Genomic DNA, 14,617 nt, shown 5'->3' on the forward strand with positions numbered 1-14,617 from the left:
TGCAGAAGTTCCTGGGCTTTGCTAATTTTTATCGTCGCTTCATCAATAATTTTTCTAGTATTGCTAAACCGTTGACTGATTTAACCAAGAAGGGTGCTGATGTGGTCAATTGGTCTTCTGCTGCTGTGGAAGCTTTTCAGGAGTTGAAGCGTCGTTTTTCTTCTGCCCCTGTGTTGTGCCAACCAGATGTTTCGCTTCCGTTCCAGGTCGAGGTTGATGCTTCTGAAATTGGAGCAGGGGCTGTTTTGTCGCAGAGAAGTTCTGATTGCTCGGTGATGAAACCATGTGCCTTCTTTTCCGGAAAATTTTCGCCTGCTGAGCGAAATTATGATGTTGGCAATCGAGAGTTGCTAGCCATGAAGTGGGCATTCGAGGAGTGGTGTCATTGGCTTGAAGGAGCTAAGCATCGCGTGGTGGTCTTGACTGATCACAAGAACTTGACTTATCTCGAGTCTGCCAAATGGTTGAATCCTAGACAGGCTCGTTGGTCGCTGTATTTCTCCCGTTTTGACTTTGTGGTTTCGTACCTACCGGGCTCTAAAAATGTGAAGGCGGATGCCCTGTCTAGGAGTTTTGTGCCCGATTCTCCGGGTTTGCCTGAGCCGGCGGGTATTCTCAAAGAGGGGGTAATTTTGTCTGCCATCTCCCCTGATTTGCGGCGGGTGCTGCATAAATTTCAGGCTAATAGACCTGACCGTTGCCCAGCGGAGAAACTGTTTGTCCCTGATAGGTGGACGAATAAAGTTATCTCTGAGGTTCATTGTTCAGTGTTGGCTGGTCATCCTGGAATCTTTGGTACCAGAGATTTGGTGGCTAGATCTTTTTGGTGGCCGTCTCTGTCGCGGGATGTGCGTTCTTTTATGCAGTCCTGTGGGATTTGTGCTCGGGCTAAGCCCTGCTGTTCTCGTGCCAGTGGGTTGCTTTTGCCCTTGCCGGTCCCGAAGAGGCCTAGGACACATATCTCTATGGATTTTATTTCGGATCTCCCCGTCTCTCAAAGAATGTCGGTCATTTGGGTGGTTTGTGATCGCTTCTCTAAGATGGTCCATTTGGTGCCCTTGTCTAAATTGCCTTCCTCGCTGATTTGGTGCCATTGTTTTTCCAGCATGTGGTTCGTTTACATGGCATTCCAGAGAACATCGTTTCTGACAGAGGTTCCCAGTTTGTTTCGAGGTTTTGGCGAGCCTTTTGTGCTAGGATGGGCATTGATTTGTCTTTTTCCTCGGCTTTCCATCCTCAGACAAATGGCCAGACTGAACGAACCAATCAGACCTTGGAAACATATCTGAGATGTTTTGTTTCTGCTGATCAGGATGATTGGGTGTCCTTTTTGCCTTTGGCTGAGTTCGCCCTTAATAATCGGGCCAGCTCGGCTACTTTGGTTTCGCCGTTTTTCTGCAATTCTGGGTTCCACCCTCGTTTCTCTTCAGGGCAGGTTGAGTCTTCGGACTGTCCTGGTGTGGATACTGTGGTGGATAGGTTGCAGCAGATTTGGACTCATGTGGTGGACAATTTGACTTTGTCCCAGGAGAAGGCTCAACGTTTCGCTAACTGCAGGCGCTGTGTGGGTCCCCGACTTCGTGTTGGGGATTTGGTTTGGTTGTCATCTCGTTATATTCCTATGAAGGTTTCCTCTCCTAAGTTTAAGCCTCGTTTCATTGGTCCATATAGGATTTCTGAGGTTCTTAATTCTGTGTCTTTTCATTTGACTCTTCCAGCTTCTTTTTCCATCCATAACGTGTTCCATAGGTCATTGTTGCGAAGATATGTGGCACCTGTGGTTCCATCTATTGATCCTCCTGCTCTGGTTTTGGTTGAAGGGGAGTTGGAGTATATAGTGGAGAAGATTTTGGATTCTCGTGTTTCGAGATGGAAACTCCAGTATCTGGTTAAGTGGAAAGGTTATGGTCAGGAAGATAACTCCTGGGTCTTTGCCTCTGATGTCCATGCTGTCGATCTGGTTCGTGCCTTTCATGTGGCTCATCCTGGTCGGCCTGGGGGCTCTGGTGAGAGTTCGGTGACCCCTCCTCAAGGGGGGGGTACTGTTGTGAATTCTGTGGCCAAGCTCCCTCCTGTGGTCTTGAGTGGTACTTCGGCTGGTTCTGTCTATGAGCTTCCTTTGGTGGATGAGAGTGGTACTGCGGCTTCTGAGTTTCCTTCCTCAGGTGATGAGGTTAAGTCGTTAGGTGCTGCTCTATTTAACTCCACCTAGTGCTTTGATCCTGGCCTCCAGTCAATGTTCTAGTATTGGTCTTGCTTCCTCCTGGATCGTTCCTGTGGCCTGTCTATCCTGCATAAGCTAAGTTTTGCTTGTGTTATTTTTGTTTGCTATTTTTTCTGTCCAGCTTGCTTTTTTGGTTTTTCTTGCTTGCTGGAAGCTCTGGGACGCAGAGGGAGCACCTCCGTACCGTTAGTCGGTGCGGAGGGTCTTTTTGCCCCTCTGCGTGGTTGTTTGTAGGGTTTTGTGTTGACCGCAAAGCAATCTTTCCTATCTTCGGTCTGTTCAGTAAGTTGGGCCTCACTTTGCTAAATCTATTTCATCTCTGTGTTTGTATTTTCATCTCAACTCACAGTCATTATATGTGGGGGGCTGCCTTTTCCTTTGGGGTATTTCTCTGAGGCAAGGTAGGCTTATTTTTCTTTCTTAGGGCTAGCTAGTTTCTCAGGCTGTGCTCGAGGCGCATAGGACTGGTCAGGAGCGCTCCACGGCTACCTTTAGTGTGGTTGGATAGGATTAGGGATTGCGGTCAGCAGAGTTCCCACTTCTCAGAGCTCGTCCTGTGTTTTTGGTAATTGTCAGGTCACTTTGTGTGCTCTGAACTTCAAGGTCCATTGTGGTTCTGAATTACCTGTTCATAACACTTGTCCCTCTCAGATCTACAGGTGGTTGTTCAAGACCTTCCTCTTCTTCCTCATCAGTGATGTCTGGAGGAGGTATTTCACGAGTGTCTTGTACTTCTGCCACCATATCAGGATCCCTTGACAAACAGGGTCATAGCATATTCTGGTGAACTATTCGAGTGGAAGCGTTTTCTTCCCCCCCTGGTTGAATTTCGTAGACGGGCTCTTCCGAGTAGATTCTCTGCTTCCCCTGATATGGGTTCTTCTCCCACCAGTACTCCCGTTTATCTCAAGGACATTGATCTCAAACCAACACCCGGTCCCCCACAGAGGAGTTGATTCTGGGTGTTCTAGTTCCTGAAATCTAGTCTGCACCAGTCGATGTAGAGTTTGCAAATGATGACGGTGTTCTAGAACCCAGGTGACACCCCTTGTCCGTGGGTAGTCCTCCTCTGGATCCAGCTCCATCTTGGTGATCTCTCTTCCTGGAAGGCCGAACAGCAGGGTATATGGAGTGTAACCGGTGGTACAATGTATTCGGTTGTTGTACATCCTCACTAACTCAGCTATGAACTCAGGCCACTTGGCTTTTCCATCTTCTTCCAGCGTCCTCAAGATCTGTATTAGAGTACAGTTGAATCGTTCACAGGCCCCATTTCCCTGAGGGTAGTAAGGCGTTGTCTGAGACTTTTCTATCTGGTACAGATGGTGCCATTCTTCCATCACTTTCCCCAGGAAACAGGCGCCTTGATTGGAGTGGATACACTTCGGGCAGCCATACACCTCAATGAAATTCTTGCAGATGGCATATGCAGCGTATTCAGCCATGTGGTCACGTGTCAGGGTCACAACAGCGAACTTTATGAAGTGATTCGTCATCACTAGACTATGTTTACACCCATTGTGAGTCGGGCCTATTGTCAGATAGTCTATCATCAGTACTTCCAGGGGAGCCGAGGTCATGATGGCCTGTGTGGGGACTCTCTGTTCTGGAGGTTTTCGCCAGTTCGCAGCTTCTACACAGCTGACAGGTCTCTACCTCCACTGCATTCAGCCGGGGATGCTAAACTAATCTCTGTAGCCATTGAAAGCTCTTTTCCTGGCCGAAGCGAGCTACTCTCTCGTGCGCTTCTGTAGCCAATTTAGAATACAGTCCCTCCTGAATTAACACCTGCCAGGTGACACTCAGCTCTCGCTGAAATTGGATCTTCTGATGCAGCAGTCCATTGCTTATTTGAAGCCTTTTCCACTGCCGCAGTATCTGTAGAGCCCCCGAGGACATGGTGCTTCTCTCTCTCTGACTGGGAAGTTTCTTTAATGTCATCCACTATCTTGTTTGTGCGAGTTACCCATCTTCTTGTTGCAACCTGACACATTCATCATGGGAACGTTCCAGTATGCATTCTCGAGACACTACCTCCACCTGCTCCTGCATAGCTGCCAATGTCCTGGCAGAATCCCGGAACTGAGGGACCTCCTCAGCTTCTAGATCCTCATCTCGGTTGGGTCCAGGTTTCCCATATGTCACTCTGGATAAGGCGTTGGCGTCAGTGTTCTCAGCTCCTCTCTTGTAGACGATGTTGCATTGAAATTTCGCCATCTGAGCCACCCAGCGATGCTCCATAATAGCCGGCTCTATCTGTATTTCGACTCCTTCCAATAGTAAGGTGACATTAACCCCTCATTACCCTGCTAGCCATTGCTACAGGACAAGTGGGAAGAACTGGGCAAAGTGCCAGAATTGGCGCATCTAATAGATGCTCTGTTTCTGGGCAGCTGCAGGCTGCAATTTTTAGGCTGGGTGGCCTATATCAATGGCCCCTTACCAGCCTGAGAATACCAGCCCCCAGCTGTGAGCTTTAGCAAGGCTGGTTGTCAAAAATGGGGGGGACCCCACGCCATTTTTAAAAATTATTTATTTAAGTAATTTAAAAAATAAAGCATGAGGACCTCTCTATTCTTGATAACTTGCCTTGCTGAAGCTGACAGCTGAGGGTTGCAGCCCCAGCTGTGAGTTTTGTCTGGCTGGTTATCAAAATTAGGGGGGAACCCACACCAGTTTTTTTTCATCATTTATTAATAGCGCAGGAGCGGCAGATGAAAACTCCCATCCGCCGCTCCTGCTCTCACTGTAATTAGTGGTAGCAGGTGTCAGATTATGGGAGTAGTAGTCCCATCAGCTGACACCAGTGACTGGAGGTAAAGTTTACACCTCCGATCACAGCTGAGCGCTCCCGCTGTCTTCTGACAGCATGGGAGCCACGGCTCTCTGACCAGAGGGGAGGATTTTCCTGCCGATCAGAAGAGGTGTTTGCCGCACTGTCAAACATATGACAGCATGTCAAACACTATATTGTCGGGCCCCCCAAAAAGTGAATTGGGATCGGGTCCGCTCTGCTGGATGACAGGCTGCATGAACGCATCATGCAGTATGCCATCTAGATGTAGCAGAGCCGAGTATGACATTACATTTGGCTGTCCTTGACTTTTCTGCAGCAAATATGCTGCAAGAAAAGTCAACCTTGCGTATTTGCAGCATTTTTTCACCATCCATTCAAGTCAAATAGTGGAAAACGCTGGAAAAACACTGAAAGAATTGACATGCTCTATGTCCAAAAAACGCAGCAAAGCACAAAATACTGATCACACAAAGAAACAATGTGTGTGCATGAGATTTCTGAAATCTCCTAGGCTTTGGTACTGTAAAAAGCAGCTGCAAGTTAGCATAAAAAGCAGCAAAAATGCCCTGTGTGAACTTACCCTTAGGGTGTGTCACCAAGTTGTAATCAAGATTACCTGGTAAGGGGCCCACTCAGAAGTTTCGCCCCCCCGAACAAAAACCCTAGCTACACCTCTGTGTACACCGTATGTTGGGAAGGGGTTAAACGCTTAGAAAGCCTTTGCAGGTGTTTTTTTGTTAATTATTCTAATTTACTGAGATAATAACTTTTGGGTTTTCATTGGCTGTAAGCCATATTCATCAACATTAACAGAAAAATATCACTCTGTTGTGTAATGACTATATAATATGAGTTTCACTTTTTGTACTGAAAAACTGAAATAAATTAACTTTCTGATGATATTCTAATTTTGTGAAAAGCACCTGTAGATAGATATATAGAATATTAAGAAAGTTTATTGTACAGCCTTTTAGGCTTGTCTTAATATGTACCTATCTTGTAATGTCTTCTTGTCCTGCTCCATCCAGATGTGTCCGGATCCCAGAATTCCAAGCGGCGGAAGTTCACCGATGTCCCTATTGGGACACCCAAGTGATGGGTGTCTCAATATGGAAACTGCTGGTGGTACCAGCCTCTTGTGCAGTACCACCAGCGGAACACCGTCACACACACACACACACACACACTATATACGCCACACGCACCACACACACACACTCTGTATATGCTGTACGCATCACACACACACTGTATACGCCGTATGCAGCCGCTTGTGCGGTACCACCAGCGGAACCCCGTTGCGAACACACCGCCGTCAGGATCAGCCGAATGATTCACTGACTGCCACCATCTTTGTACAGGAGGAGCGCATGCACAGTTTTAATATGACCGCCGCTATCTGCACAAAGATGGTGGTGGTCTGATTTACTGAGAATTCCGCACAGGCCCAGTGAATCATTCGGCTGATCCTGGCGGCAGATGCGCGACGTGTCTACAGGCAGAGGACGTCGGTCACATTAAAGGGGTTTTCCCACGAATGAAAGTTCAATTTAAAAATTGTCGGTGTCTGACCGTGTATGGAGCATACCACATCTCCTGGCAGGGGAGGAAGCAAAAGACAATGCTGACATTACAGCAGGGGATCACAGAGGACTTCTTTTGTCAGGTAAAATATTTCACTGACTGTTTTTAAACAATATTTTACCTCACAAAATGTATCCTCTGCGATCTCCTGCTGTAATGTCAGTATTGTCGTTTGCTTCCTCCTTGAAGGATGAAATGCAATCACTGTGCTGTTTGCTATCATGGTGTGTACCACACTGAACATGGACCAAAGACAGCTAAGAAGAGTTGTTTCAGAAGATTAAAAAGAAATAAAGCCAAACATGGAAAAGTTAAAGGGCCACTGTCACCCCCTCCAGCCGTTATAAACTAAAACAGCCACCTTGTGCAGCAGTAATGCTGCAGTCTAACAAGGTGACTCTTTTAGTTTTTGTTGCTGATATTCCCACAATAAAGGTATTTATAATTTTGCTCAAATACCTGTCTTTGTACCTGGAGGCGGGTCTGAAGCCTCCTCTTTGAAGCGCCCAACTGCCGTCAGTCATCTCTTCTGGGGCGATTGTCGCCGCCCCCTCAGCACTGGTATTGTCCGAAATCCGGCGCCTGCGCTCTGCTCTTCTGCCTGGAGCAGGCGCATAGAGCAGTGGCCGTCCTAGCTCTGATGTCGGGTTCCGATCTGGGCCTGTGCGGCCACCCTGTTACTGAATCCCCGTCCCACACTGTGCATAATGCATAACACAGGGCGGGGATTCAGTAACAGGGTGGCCGCACTGCCCGCACAGGCGCAGACTGGAACCCGGCATCAGAGCTAGGATGGCCGCTGCTCTATGCGCCTGCTCCAGGCAGAAGAGCAGAGCGTAGGCGCCGGATTTTGGACAATAACAGTGCTGAGGGGGGTGGCGACAATCGCCCCAGAAGAGATGACTGACGGCAGTTGGGCGCTTCAAAGAGGAGGCTTCAGACCCGCCTCCAGGTACAAAGACAGGTATTTGAGCAAAATTATAAATATCTTTATTGTGGGAATATCAGCAACAAAAACTAAAAGAGTCACCTTGTTAGACTGCAGCATTACTGCTGCACAAGGTGGCTCTTTTAGTTTATAACGGCTGGAGGGGGTGACAGTGGCCCTTTATGGCTGTAAAACCATCTTCAAACAGCTTTATGTTCCATTTGCTACACTGTAAACATGTGCGTGGATGCAACGGTGCAGAAGATGAAGACACAGTCATAACTTAACCAAATATTGTTAATTAATATAACACAGCCGTTTAGGTGATTAGTACAGAATTAAGAAGTATTGAAAAATTATTGAAATTCAGTGAAGTATTTTACAATTGAAATGTATGAGGGTGGAAGTTGTCTTGTATGTCTGGGTCTCACTATAGGGAGGTAAAGAAAGGAATTAATTGAAGGAATTCATATCAGGGCTTCATTAACAAGCATCTTTCATAGTTAGGTGATGTAACAGTTTCCAAAAACGCTGCTATATAACACTGTTGCAAGCAGAGGTAGAGAGTAAGATTTTAAACTAAATGCCTCTCAGCAACAAGCTGAAGGCATTTACTATATGTGCGCGCTACCCCTACAAGAGCACTAGAGCGTTCGCACTGGCCACACCGAGACCAGGGGACTTTGGGAACAGGACTTGCCACCTAAGGGAGTCTTAAATACAGGATGATTCCCAACAATTGACTATGACCCGCCAGCAATTGACTGTAAGCCATCTTGCAGGTGTACTAATTAAATGAAATGCCTCTCAGCAACAAGCTGAGGGCATTTACTATATGCATGGTCTGTCCCTTTAAGAGCACCAGAAAGAAGCAGGAGCACACCGGGGAACCAAACAGCGGGGCTGAGGCAGTGAGTAAACAAGCATCCCTGCATGGGGAGAGAAGGGGACTGTATGCCGGGATGTTGGCCATTGCGCTACACACACACCAACTCTTACCTATTATCCGCCTTGAGCTCCCTTGCTTATGTAGTCACTTTAACCTCACTAGTTGCTGGATGAATTTAGATCATCAGTGCTGCTTCTACTTGTCACAGTTGCAATAACAATTCTATCAATGAAAACTCTATCTTACAAGGCAATAAACAATAATGATGGGTAATGACGTCTCGGTCCTAATACACTGGTCTATAGTGCAACCCAGTCAGTACGTCGGTCGGCAGTAGCACTACTCCGTTAGGCCACAAGTCCCTTATCGACTAGTTGCTTCAGCAATGCGTTTCCTGAAGTGTGGCCCAAAGTCCCCTCTGTACATCTCAATCGTCTAAGTTTCTCTAATCGGCTCCCTCTCTCTCTCTATTCCTGTTATCGTCTCTCTCTTGATTCCTCTGATCGGTTTCCTCTCTTGGGTCATCTCGATCCCTCTATTCGGCCCTCACTCTCAGATATGATATGATGTATCGAAAACTCACAATTGCTTCAATGTCTTGTGCTGGCAGTTGCGGCTATAAGTCAGCTCAGCTACTTCGATATGTCTATCCTGATATAGATTCAGCTGTCAACTCCTCCCCTTTTCTGCTTCCCTGGGACTTTTGTTATTCTTAGCTGTGACACAGTTATCACGTGACATGACCTCATGTCCCTCTCTTTTGGTTCTTACCTGGCAACCCATGCCTATTTTATGGTTACTGCTTGTTGTCTTTTTGTTCCTGTTCTTACAAGCTCCGGCCACTATATAACAATGTTTTACTGATTAAAGCTTTACTGTACACTTGGCTACAGAAGTCCTTAGTCCTTTAACAACAGTTGCACATGTTGCTCAGAAGTTTAAGGTCTAAGGGACAAATTAAAGTGACGGAAAATACCTATGGTAACCAAAGAACCCAGAATGACTTCCAAGAAAATGTAAGGTGTTCAAGGTACATTAGTGTCAGATTGCTCTATCTGCTTCATTATTGGCCATGGAAGATGTCATGCAAGATGGCCGAGGAGAAAACCACTGTTGAAAGAAAATCATAAAAAAAAGAACTTGCCAAAATACATATTGACAAACCACAAAGCTTCCGGGATAACTGACAAGCTTCACATGATTGAAGGAAGGATGAATCAACAAATATACCGAGACATTCTAGAAAAAAAATCTACTGCCATGTACCATGATAGAGAAGATGAAAGGAGGGTGAACATTTCAGGAAAACAACAATCTTAAACACACAACCAAACCATTGGTTTCTTGAAAACAAAATAATGCTTTTATGACCAGCCAGTCATCTGACCTGAACCCAATAGAAAATTTATGAAAAGATTTAAAGCTCAGAGGTCATAGATAGAGCCCCCAGAACCTTCAGGATTTGATGAGACTTTGGAAGAATGGGCCCAAATCACACCAGAGCAATTAATGCGACTAGTTTCTCCATACAGGATGCCCCATGAAGCTATCATCACCAACAAAGGCTTTTGTACGAAGTGTTAATTAAATTTCAATAAGCGTGTTCAATACTTTTTCCCTGTGTTATTTCTAATTATTACACATAACTTAATTTATGGACACCTACGGTTTGATTTCTTTGCCAGTGTGGATTGGATGGGTTTATTTGCAGTTTTCTGAATCTGCTAGATCCCTGTTTATGTCCAGACACCTTCCCACTGGTTAGCTTTAATGGACTTGTCATGTCTTTCTTAAACAATTGAAACTATGTACATGATGTAATACAACCTTAGGATGAAAAATGTATTAATTCAGATTAAATTTAATTTAAACAAACAACTTGGTGGTTCAGTGTTTAGAACTACGGCGTTGTAGTGCTGCGAACCAGGGTACAAATCTGCAAAAAGTTTGCATGTTCTCCCCATGTTTGTGTGAGTTTCCTCCCACATTCCAAAGACAATTTATATTGTGAGCTTGAATGGGGACAGTGATGAAAATATCTGTAACCCTGTGGATTATGATGGTGTTCAATAAGTAAGCATAATAAATAAACATTATAGTATTTTAGCCATAATCTCGTCTTTCTGAGGGAGAAATTATTGTACAATATAATACAAGGATGCAGAAGTTGTTAAAATCGGTACTTTGAAACATGACATGTTAATCTTGTTGGTCTTTGGTCTTGTTGGAGGAAAAAACATTATTATATACAGTATAAGAAAAAAAAATCACAGAAAGGGCCCATACATATATACTTGGTTATTAACTTGATATTTTAATTTGCAGGATTGACAAACCAAAAGCCTTATCTTTGCTATTGCATACAGCAGACATAAGCCATCCAGCTAAAAACTGGGACCTCCATCATCGGTGGACCATGTCTCTGCTAGAAGAATTCTTCAGACAGGTGAGAATATATTTTAGATATTTTGATACTATATTGTCACTTAAGAAACTGATTCAATATATAGTGGTCATACGTGTGGTTTTTGAGTCCTGGTTCTTGTAAAATTCTATATGCTTCACAAGGTTAAACATTTTTGACTGTAGAGAGCCAAAGTTAAAAACTGTATTAGGATATGCTTTAAATCAATGTCACAGTCATTGTCTAGTGTTATTTGATGCCATGATTCTGGAGTTCAGGTTAGTGATTTGGCTGGTATCATTGGTATAACTGCAAATCATATTTTAAAGTGGAAAAGCTGGAAGAAAACAATTGCATAATAGGGTCTTAAAAAGGATGAGTGGGTGAGGGAAATGCTCACCTGACTTGGTTTGTTCAATCACAACCACAGAAATCACTTAGACAGGAATCTGTAGACCCACATGGAAGTATAATGCAATCTGGCAGGAGGAGATGGGGTTAATCCTGCGCTGCCCATTAGGATGAAGGATGATAGATGAAGCAAAAGGATGAATTAATTATTTACTCAATTATATAGCACTTTACAAACACTGACACTGTCCTTATTGGAGGAACCAGGAGGAAGCCCAGGAAAACACTGGGAGAACATACAAACTCCTTGCAGATGTTCTCCTTGGTGGGATTTGAACCCAGGACCCCAGTGTTCCAAAGCTGTAGGGCTAACCACAGAGCCACTGTGCTGCCCATCAGCTAAAATGCTTTCTATATCATCCTTTCTTGACTCCATCTATCATCATTCTTCCGAACAGGCAGCGGCAGGATTAACCCCATCTCCTCCCACCACATTACATATCATATTTTAGCATAACATCTAATATAACTCAATTCTCTACTTCTGTACCTTATTAACCTTTTCCAGACTTGGCAAATTTTCATTTGTGCAACATCAGCGAATAACACTAATTTATGCCACTAGAGCCACTGGAACTGGCCACAGTATTATAAATGTCCTTGAGGAAGATTCATTCATTTTGGGTACCCTTTAAACTCCTACACCTACACACCCACTTAAAATATGTCCAGTTAGTTAATTTTTTTATGGGAATACGTTACCTGTATTGTTTTTTCATGCTTAGAGCTAGTGAAGCATTCTTCTTTCTAATTTATTTTTATTATTAACGATAAGATATTTTTTATTATAATTTCAGTTCAGATTTGTGGGGAATGTAGATGTGTTTTACACTTTAGCTACATGGATTATCGAAAACATAGACATACATCTTGGAGCGCCTTGTTTACTCGCGCCTTACCCATTACCTCTCCACTCATTCCCTCCTAGACCCTTCACAGTCCGGCTACATTCGAAAGAAACTGCACTCATCAAAGTGACCAATGACCTTCTGACAACAAAATGTAACGGTGATCACTCTCTGCTCTTTCTTCTCGACCTTTCTGCAGCTTTCGACACTGTTGACCACGTCTCCTACTCTCTAGGCTCCATTTACTAGGCATTAAGGACCTTGCCCTCTCCTGGTTCTCTTCCTATCTTTCTGACCACTCCTTCTGTGTTTTGTTTGTTGGCTCCACTTCATGCCCTCTTCCTCTCAAGGTTGGGGTACCTCAGGGCCCAGTCTTTGGTTCCCTTCTCTTCTCTCTCTACAAGGCCCCAATTGTACAGACCATCAGTAGATTTGACTTTCAATAGCATCTTTATGCTGATGACACACAACTATACACGTCAAACCCCTGACATTACCCCCGCTGTACTACAAAATGCCAGTGACTGTCTGTCCGCAGTCTCCAAAATCATGTCCGCCCATCATGAAACTCAACCTCTCCAAAACTGAACTTATCCAGTTCCTGCCATCTAATAACCTCCCTAAATCTGACATTGCCCTCTCCTTGGGTGGCACCACAATTACTCCGCGGCACCAGGTGCGCTGTCTGGGTACTACGTTTGACACCAATCTCTTCACCTCCCATATATAATCTGTTGCCCGCTGTTGCCACTTACACCTAAAGGACATCTCTAGAAACTTCCCTTTTCTCACCATGGAAACAACAAAAGCCCTCACTGTCACCTTGATCCACTCTCGCCTGGACTACTCTAATGCTATTAATTGGCCTCCACCTTACTTGACCTCCCCTCTCCAGTCCATGCTTAATGCAGCAGCCAAGGTCGTCCATCTGGCTAATCGGTACTCAAACGTGTCCGCTCTTAGCCAGTCATTACACTGGCTGTCCATTCACTACAGGATCCAATTCAAAGTACTTGTTCTCACCCATAAAGCTCTCCACAGTGCGGCATTCCCTTACATCTCCTCCCTCATTTCTGTCTATTGGCCTAGCTGATCGCTGCGCTCTGCAAACAACTTTCGACTAGCCTCTGCACTAATCCATACCTCCCACTCCCAACTCCAAGACTTCTCCAGCGCTGTGCCAATCCTCTGGAATGCTCTACCCCAAGAAATTAGGACCATCCACAACTTGCACAGTTTTAGGCACTCCCTCAAAACACATTTGTTCAGAGAGACCTATCATGTTCCCTAATCAAAGACATTTTATGTGTAAATGTGTGTGTAGCCCATTCACTATCTCTATCTAACCCCCACTCCCTCAAGATGGCTGGACTATCATTGTAAATACACACCTGTACTTTATATTTCCCCCACCTCATTGTAGATTGTACGCGCTCACAAGCAGGGTCGTCCTATTTTGCTGTAATTATTGTATTGATAACATTGTTACTTATGACTGTTGTGTTTGAAACTGTAAAGCGCTGCGGAATATGTTTGTGCTATATAAATAAAGATTATTATTATTATTAGGCATGCTCTGTGATCTGCTCCAAAGAGGTTGAGCAGTGACGATCACCTATTGTAAGCAGTTTGATCATGTGTTATCTGAACTACATGGCCAAAAATATTGGGACACTTATACATCAAACCTACAGGAGCTTTCATGACATCCCATTCTAAATACACCACCACCATTGCTACTAAAATAACCTTCCTCTGGGAAGGTTTTCTATGAGAATTTTGAAAGTCTCTGTGAGTATTTTAGCCCATTAATCCAGGAGAGCATTTGTGAAGTCAGGTACTGATGTTGGATAAGAGGGCCTGGCTCGTTATCTCAAATGTAGTTTATACCACAAATTTTGTGGTTGAGGTTAGGACTCTGTGGGGTCAATCTGATTCTTACCCACCAAACTTATCCAACTATGCCTTTATGAACCCTGCTTTATGTGCTGGGATGCAGTCATAGAACCGAAAAGCTGAAGCATTAAGATTTCCTTTTGTTGGAACTAAGAGGCCTAGAACAAGCACTGACAAACAACCCCATAGAATTAGGGTATGTGCACACGTTGCGGATTCTCTGCGGATCCACAGCGTTTTTTGCAGTGCAGAAACGCTGCAGATCCGCAATTGATTTACAGTACAATGTAAATCAATGAGCAAAAAAAAATGCTGTGCACACTTTGCGGAAAATCAGCTGCGGAAACGCTGCTGTTAAAAGAAGTAGCATGTCACTTCTTTTTTGTGAAAAGCAAAAGCTGAGCGCACTCTTTGTACTGGGGCGCCCGTTCCACATCCAGGGAACTGTCCCGGATATAACCAGACCAATAAATAATGAACAGCGCTCCACCCAGGTGTAGAAATCTTCCATAATACGCCTTTTATTCAGCCATGGTACAGCAGCAACGATTCGACCACCATTTGGTCTTTATCAAGCATGCTCCTGGGTGGAGCGCTGTTCATTCTTTATTTATTGGACTTCTTTTTTGTGAATCT

The 14,617-nt window shown here is 44.6% G+C and overlaps 1 protein-coding gene across 5 annotated transcripts in view; it reads left to right on the forward strand.

Moving 5' to 3' along the window:
• The window catches only part of PDE1C (phosphodiesterase 1C), a 1,560,705-nt gene that overhangs the window by 1,379,250 nt on the left and 166,838 nt on the right, over window positions 1-14,617 (forward strand). For all 5 annotated transcript variants that reach the window (XM_069730297.1, XM_069730300.1, XM_069730298.1 and 2 more), the window contains one exon: window positions 10,748-10,868. In XM_069730297.1, coding sequence (XP_069586398.1) covers window positions 10,748-10,868 — 121 coding nt within the window. The remainder of the gene's footprint in view (window positions 1-10,747; window positions 10,869-14,617) is intronic.

Source organism: Ranitomeya imitator, chromosome 6 (genome assembly GCF_032444005.1).
Source record: "Ranitomeya imitator isolate aRanImi1 chromosome 6, aRanImi1.pri, whole genome shotgun sequence".
NCBI lineage: Eukaryota > Metazoa > Chordata > Amphibia > Anura > Dendrobatidae > Ranitomeya > Ranitomeya imitator.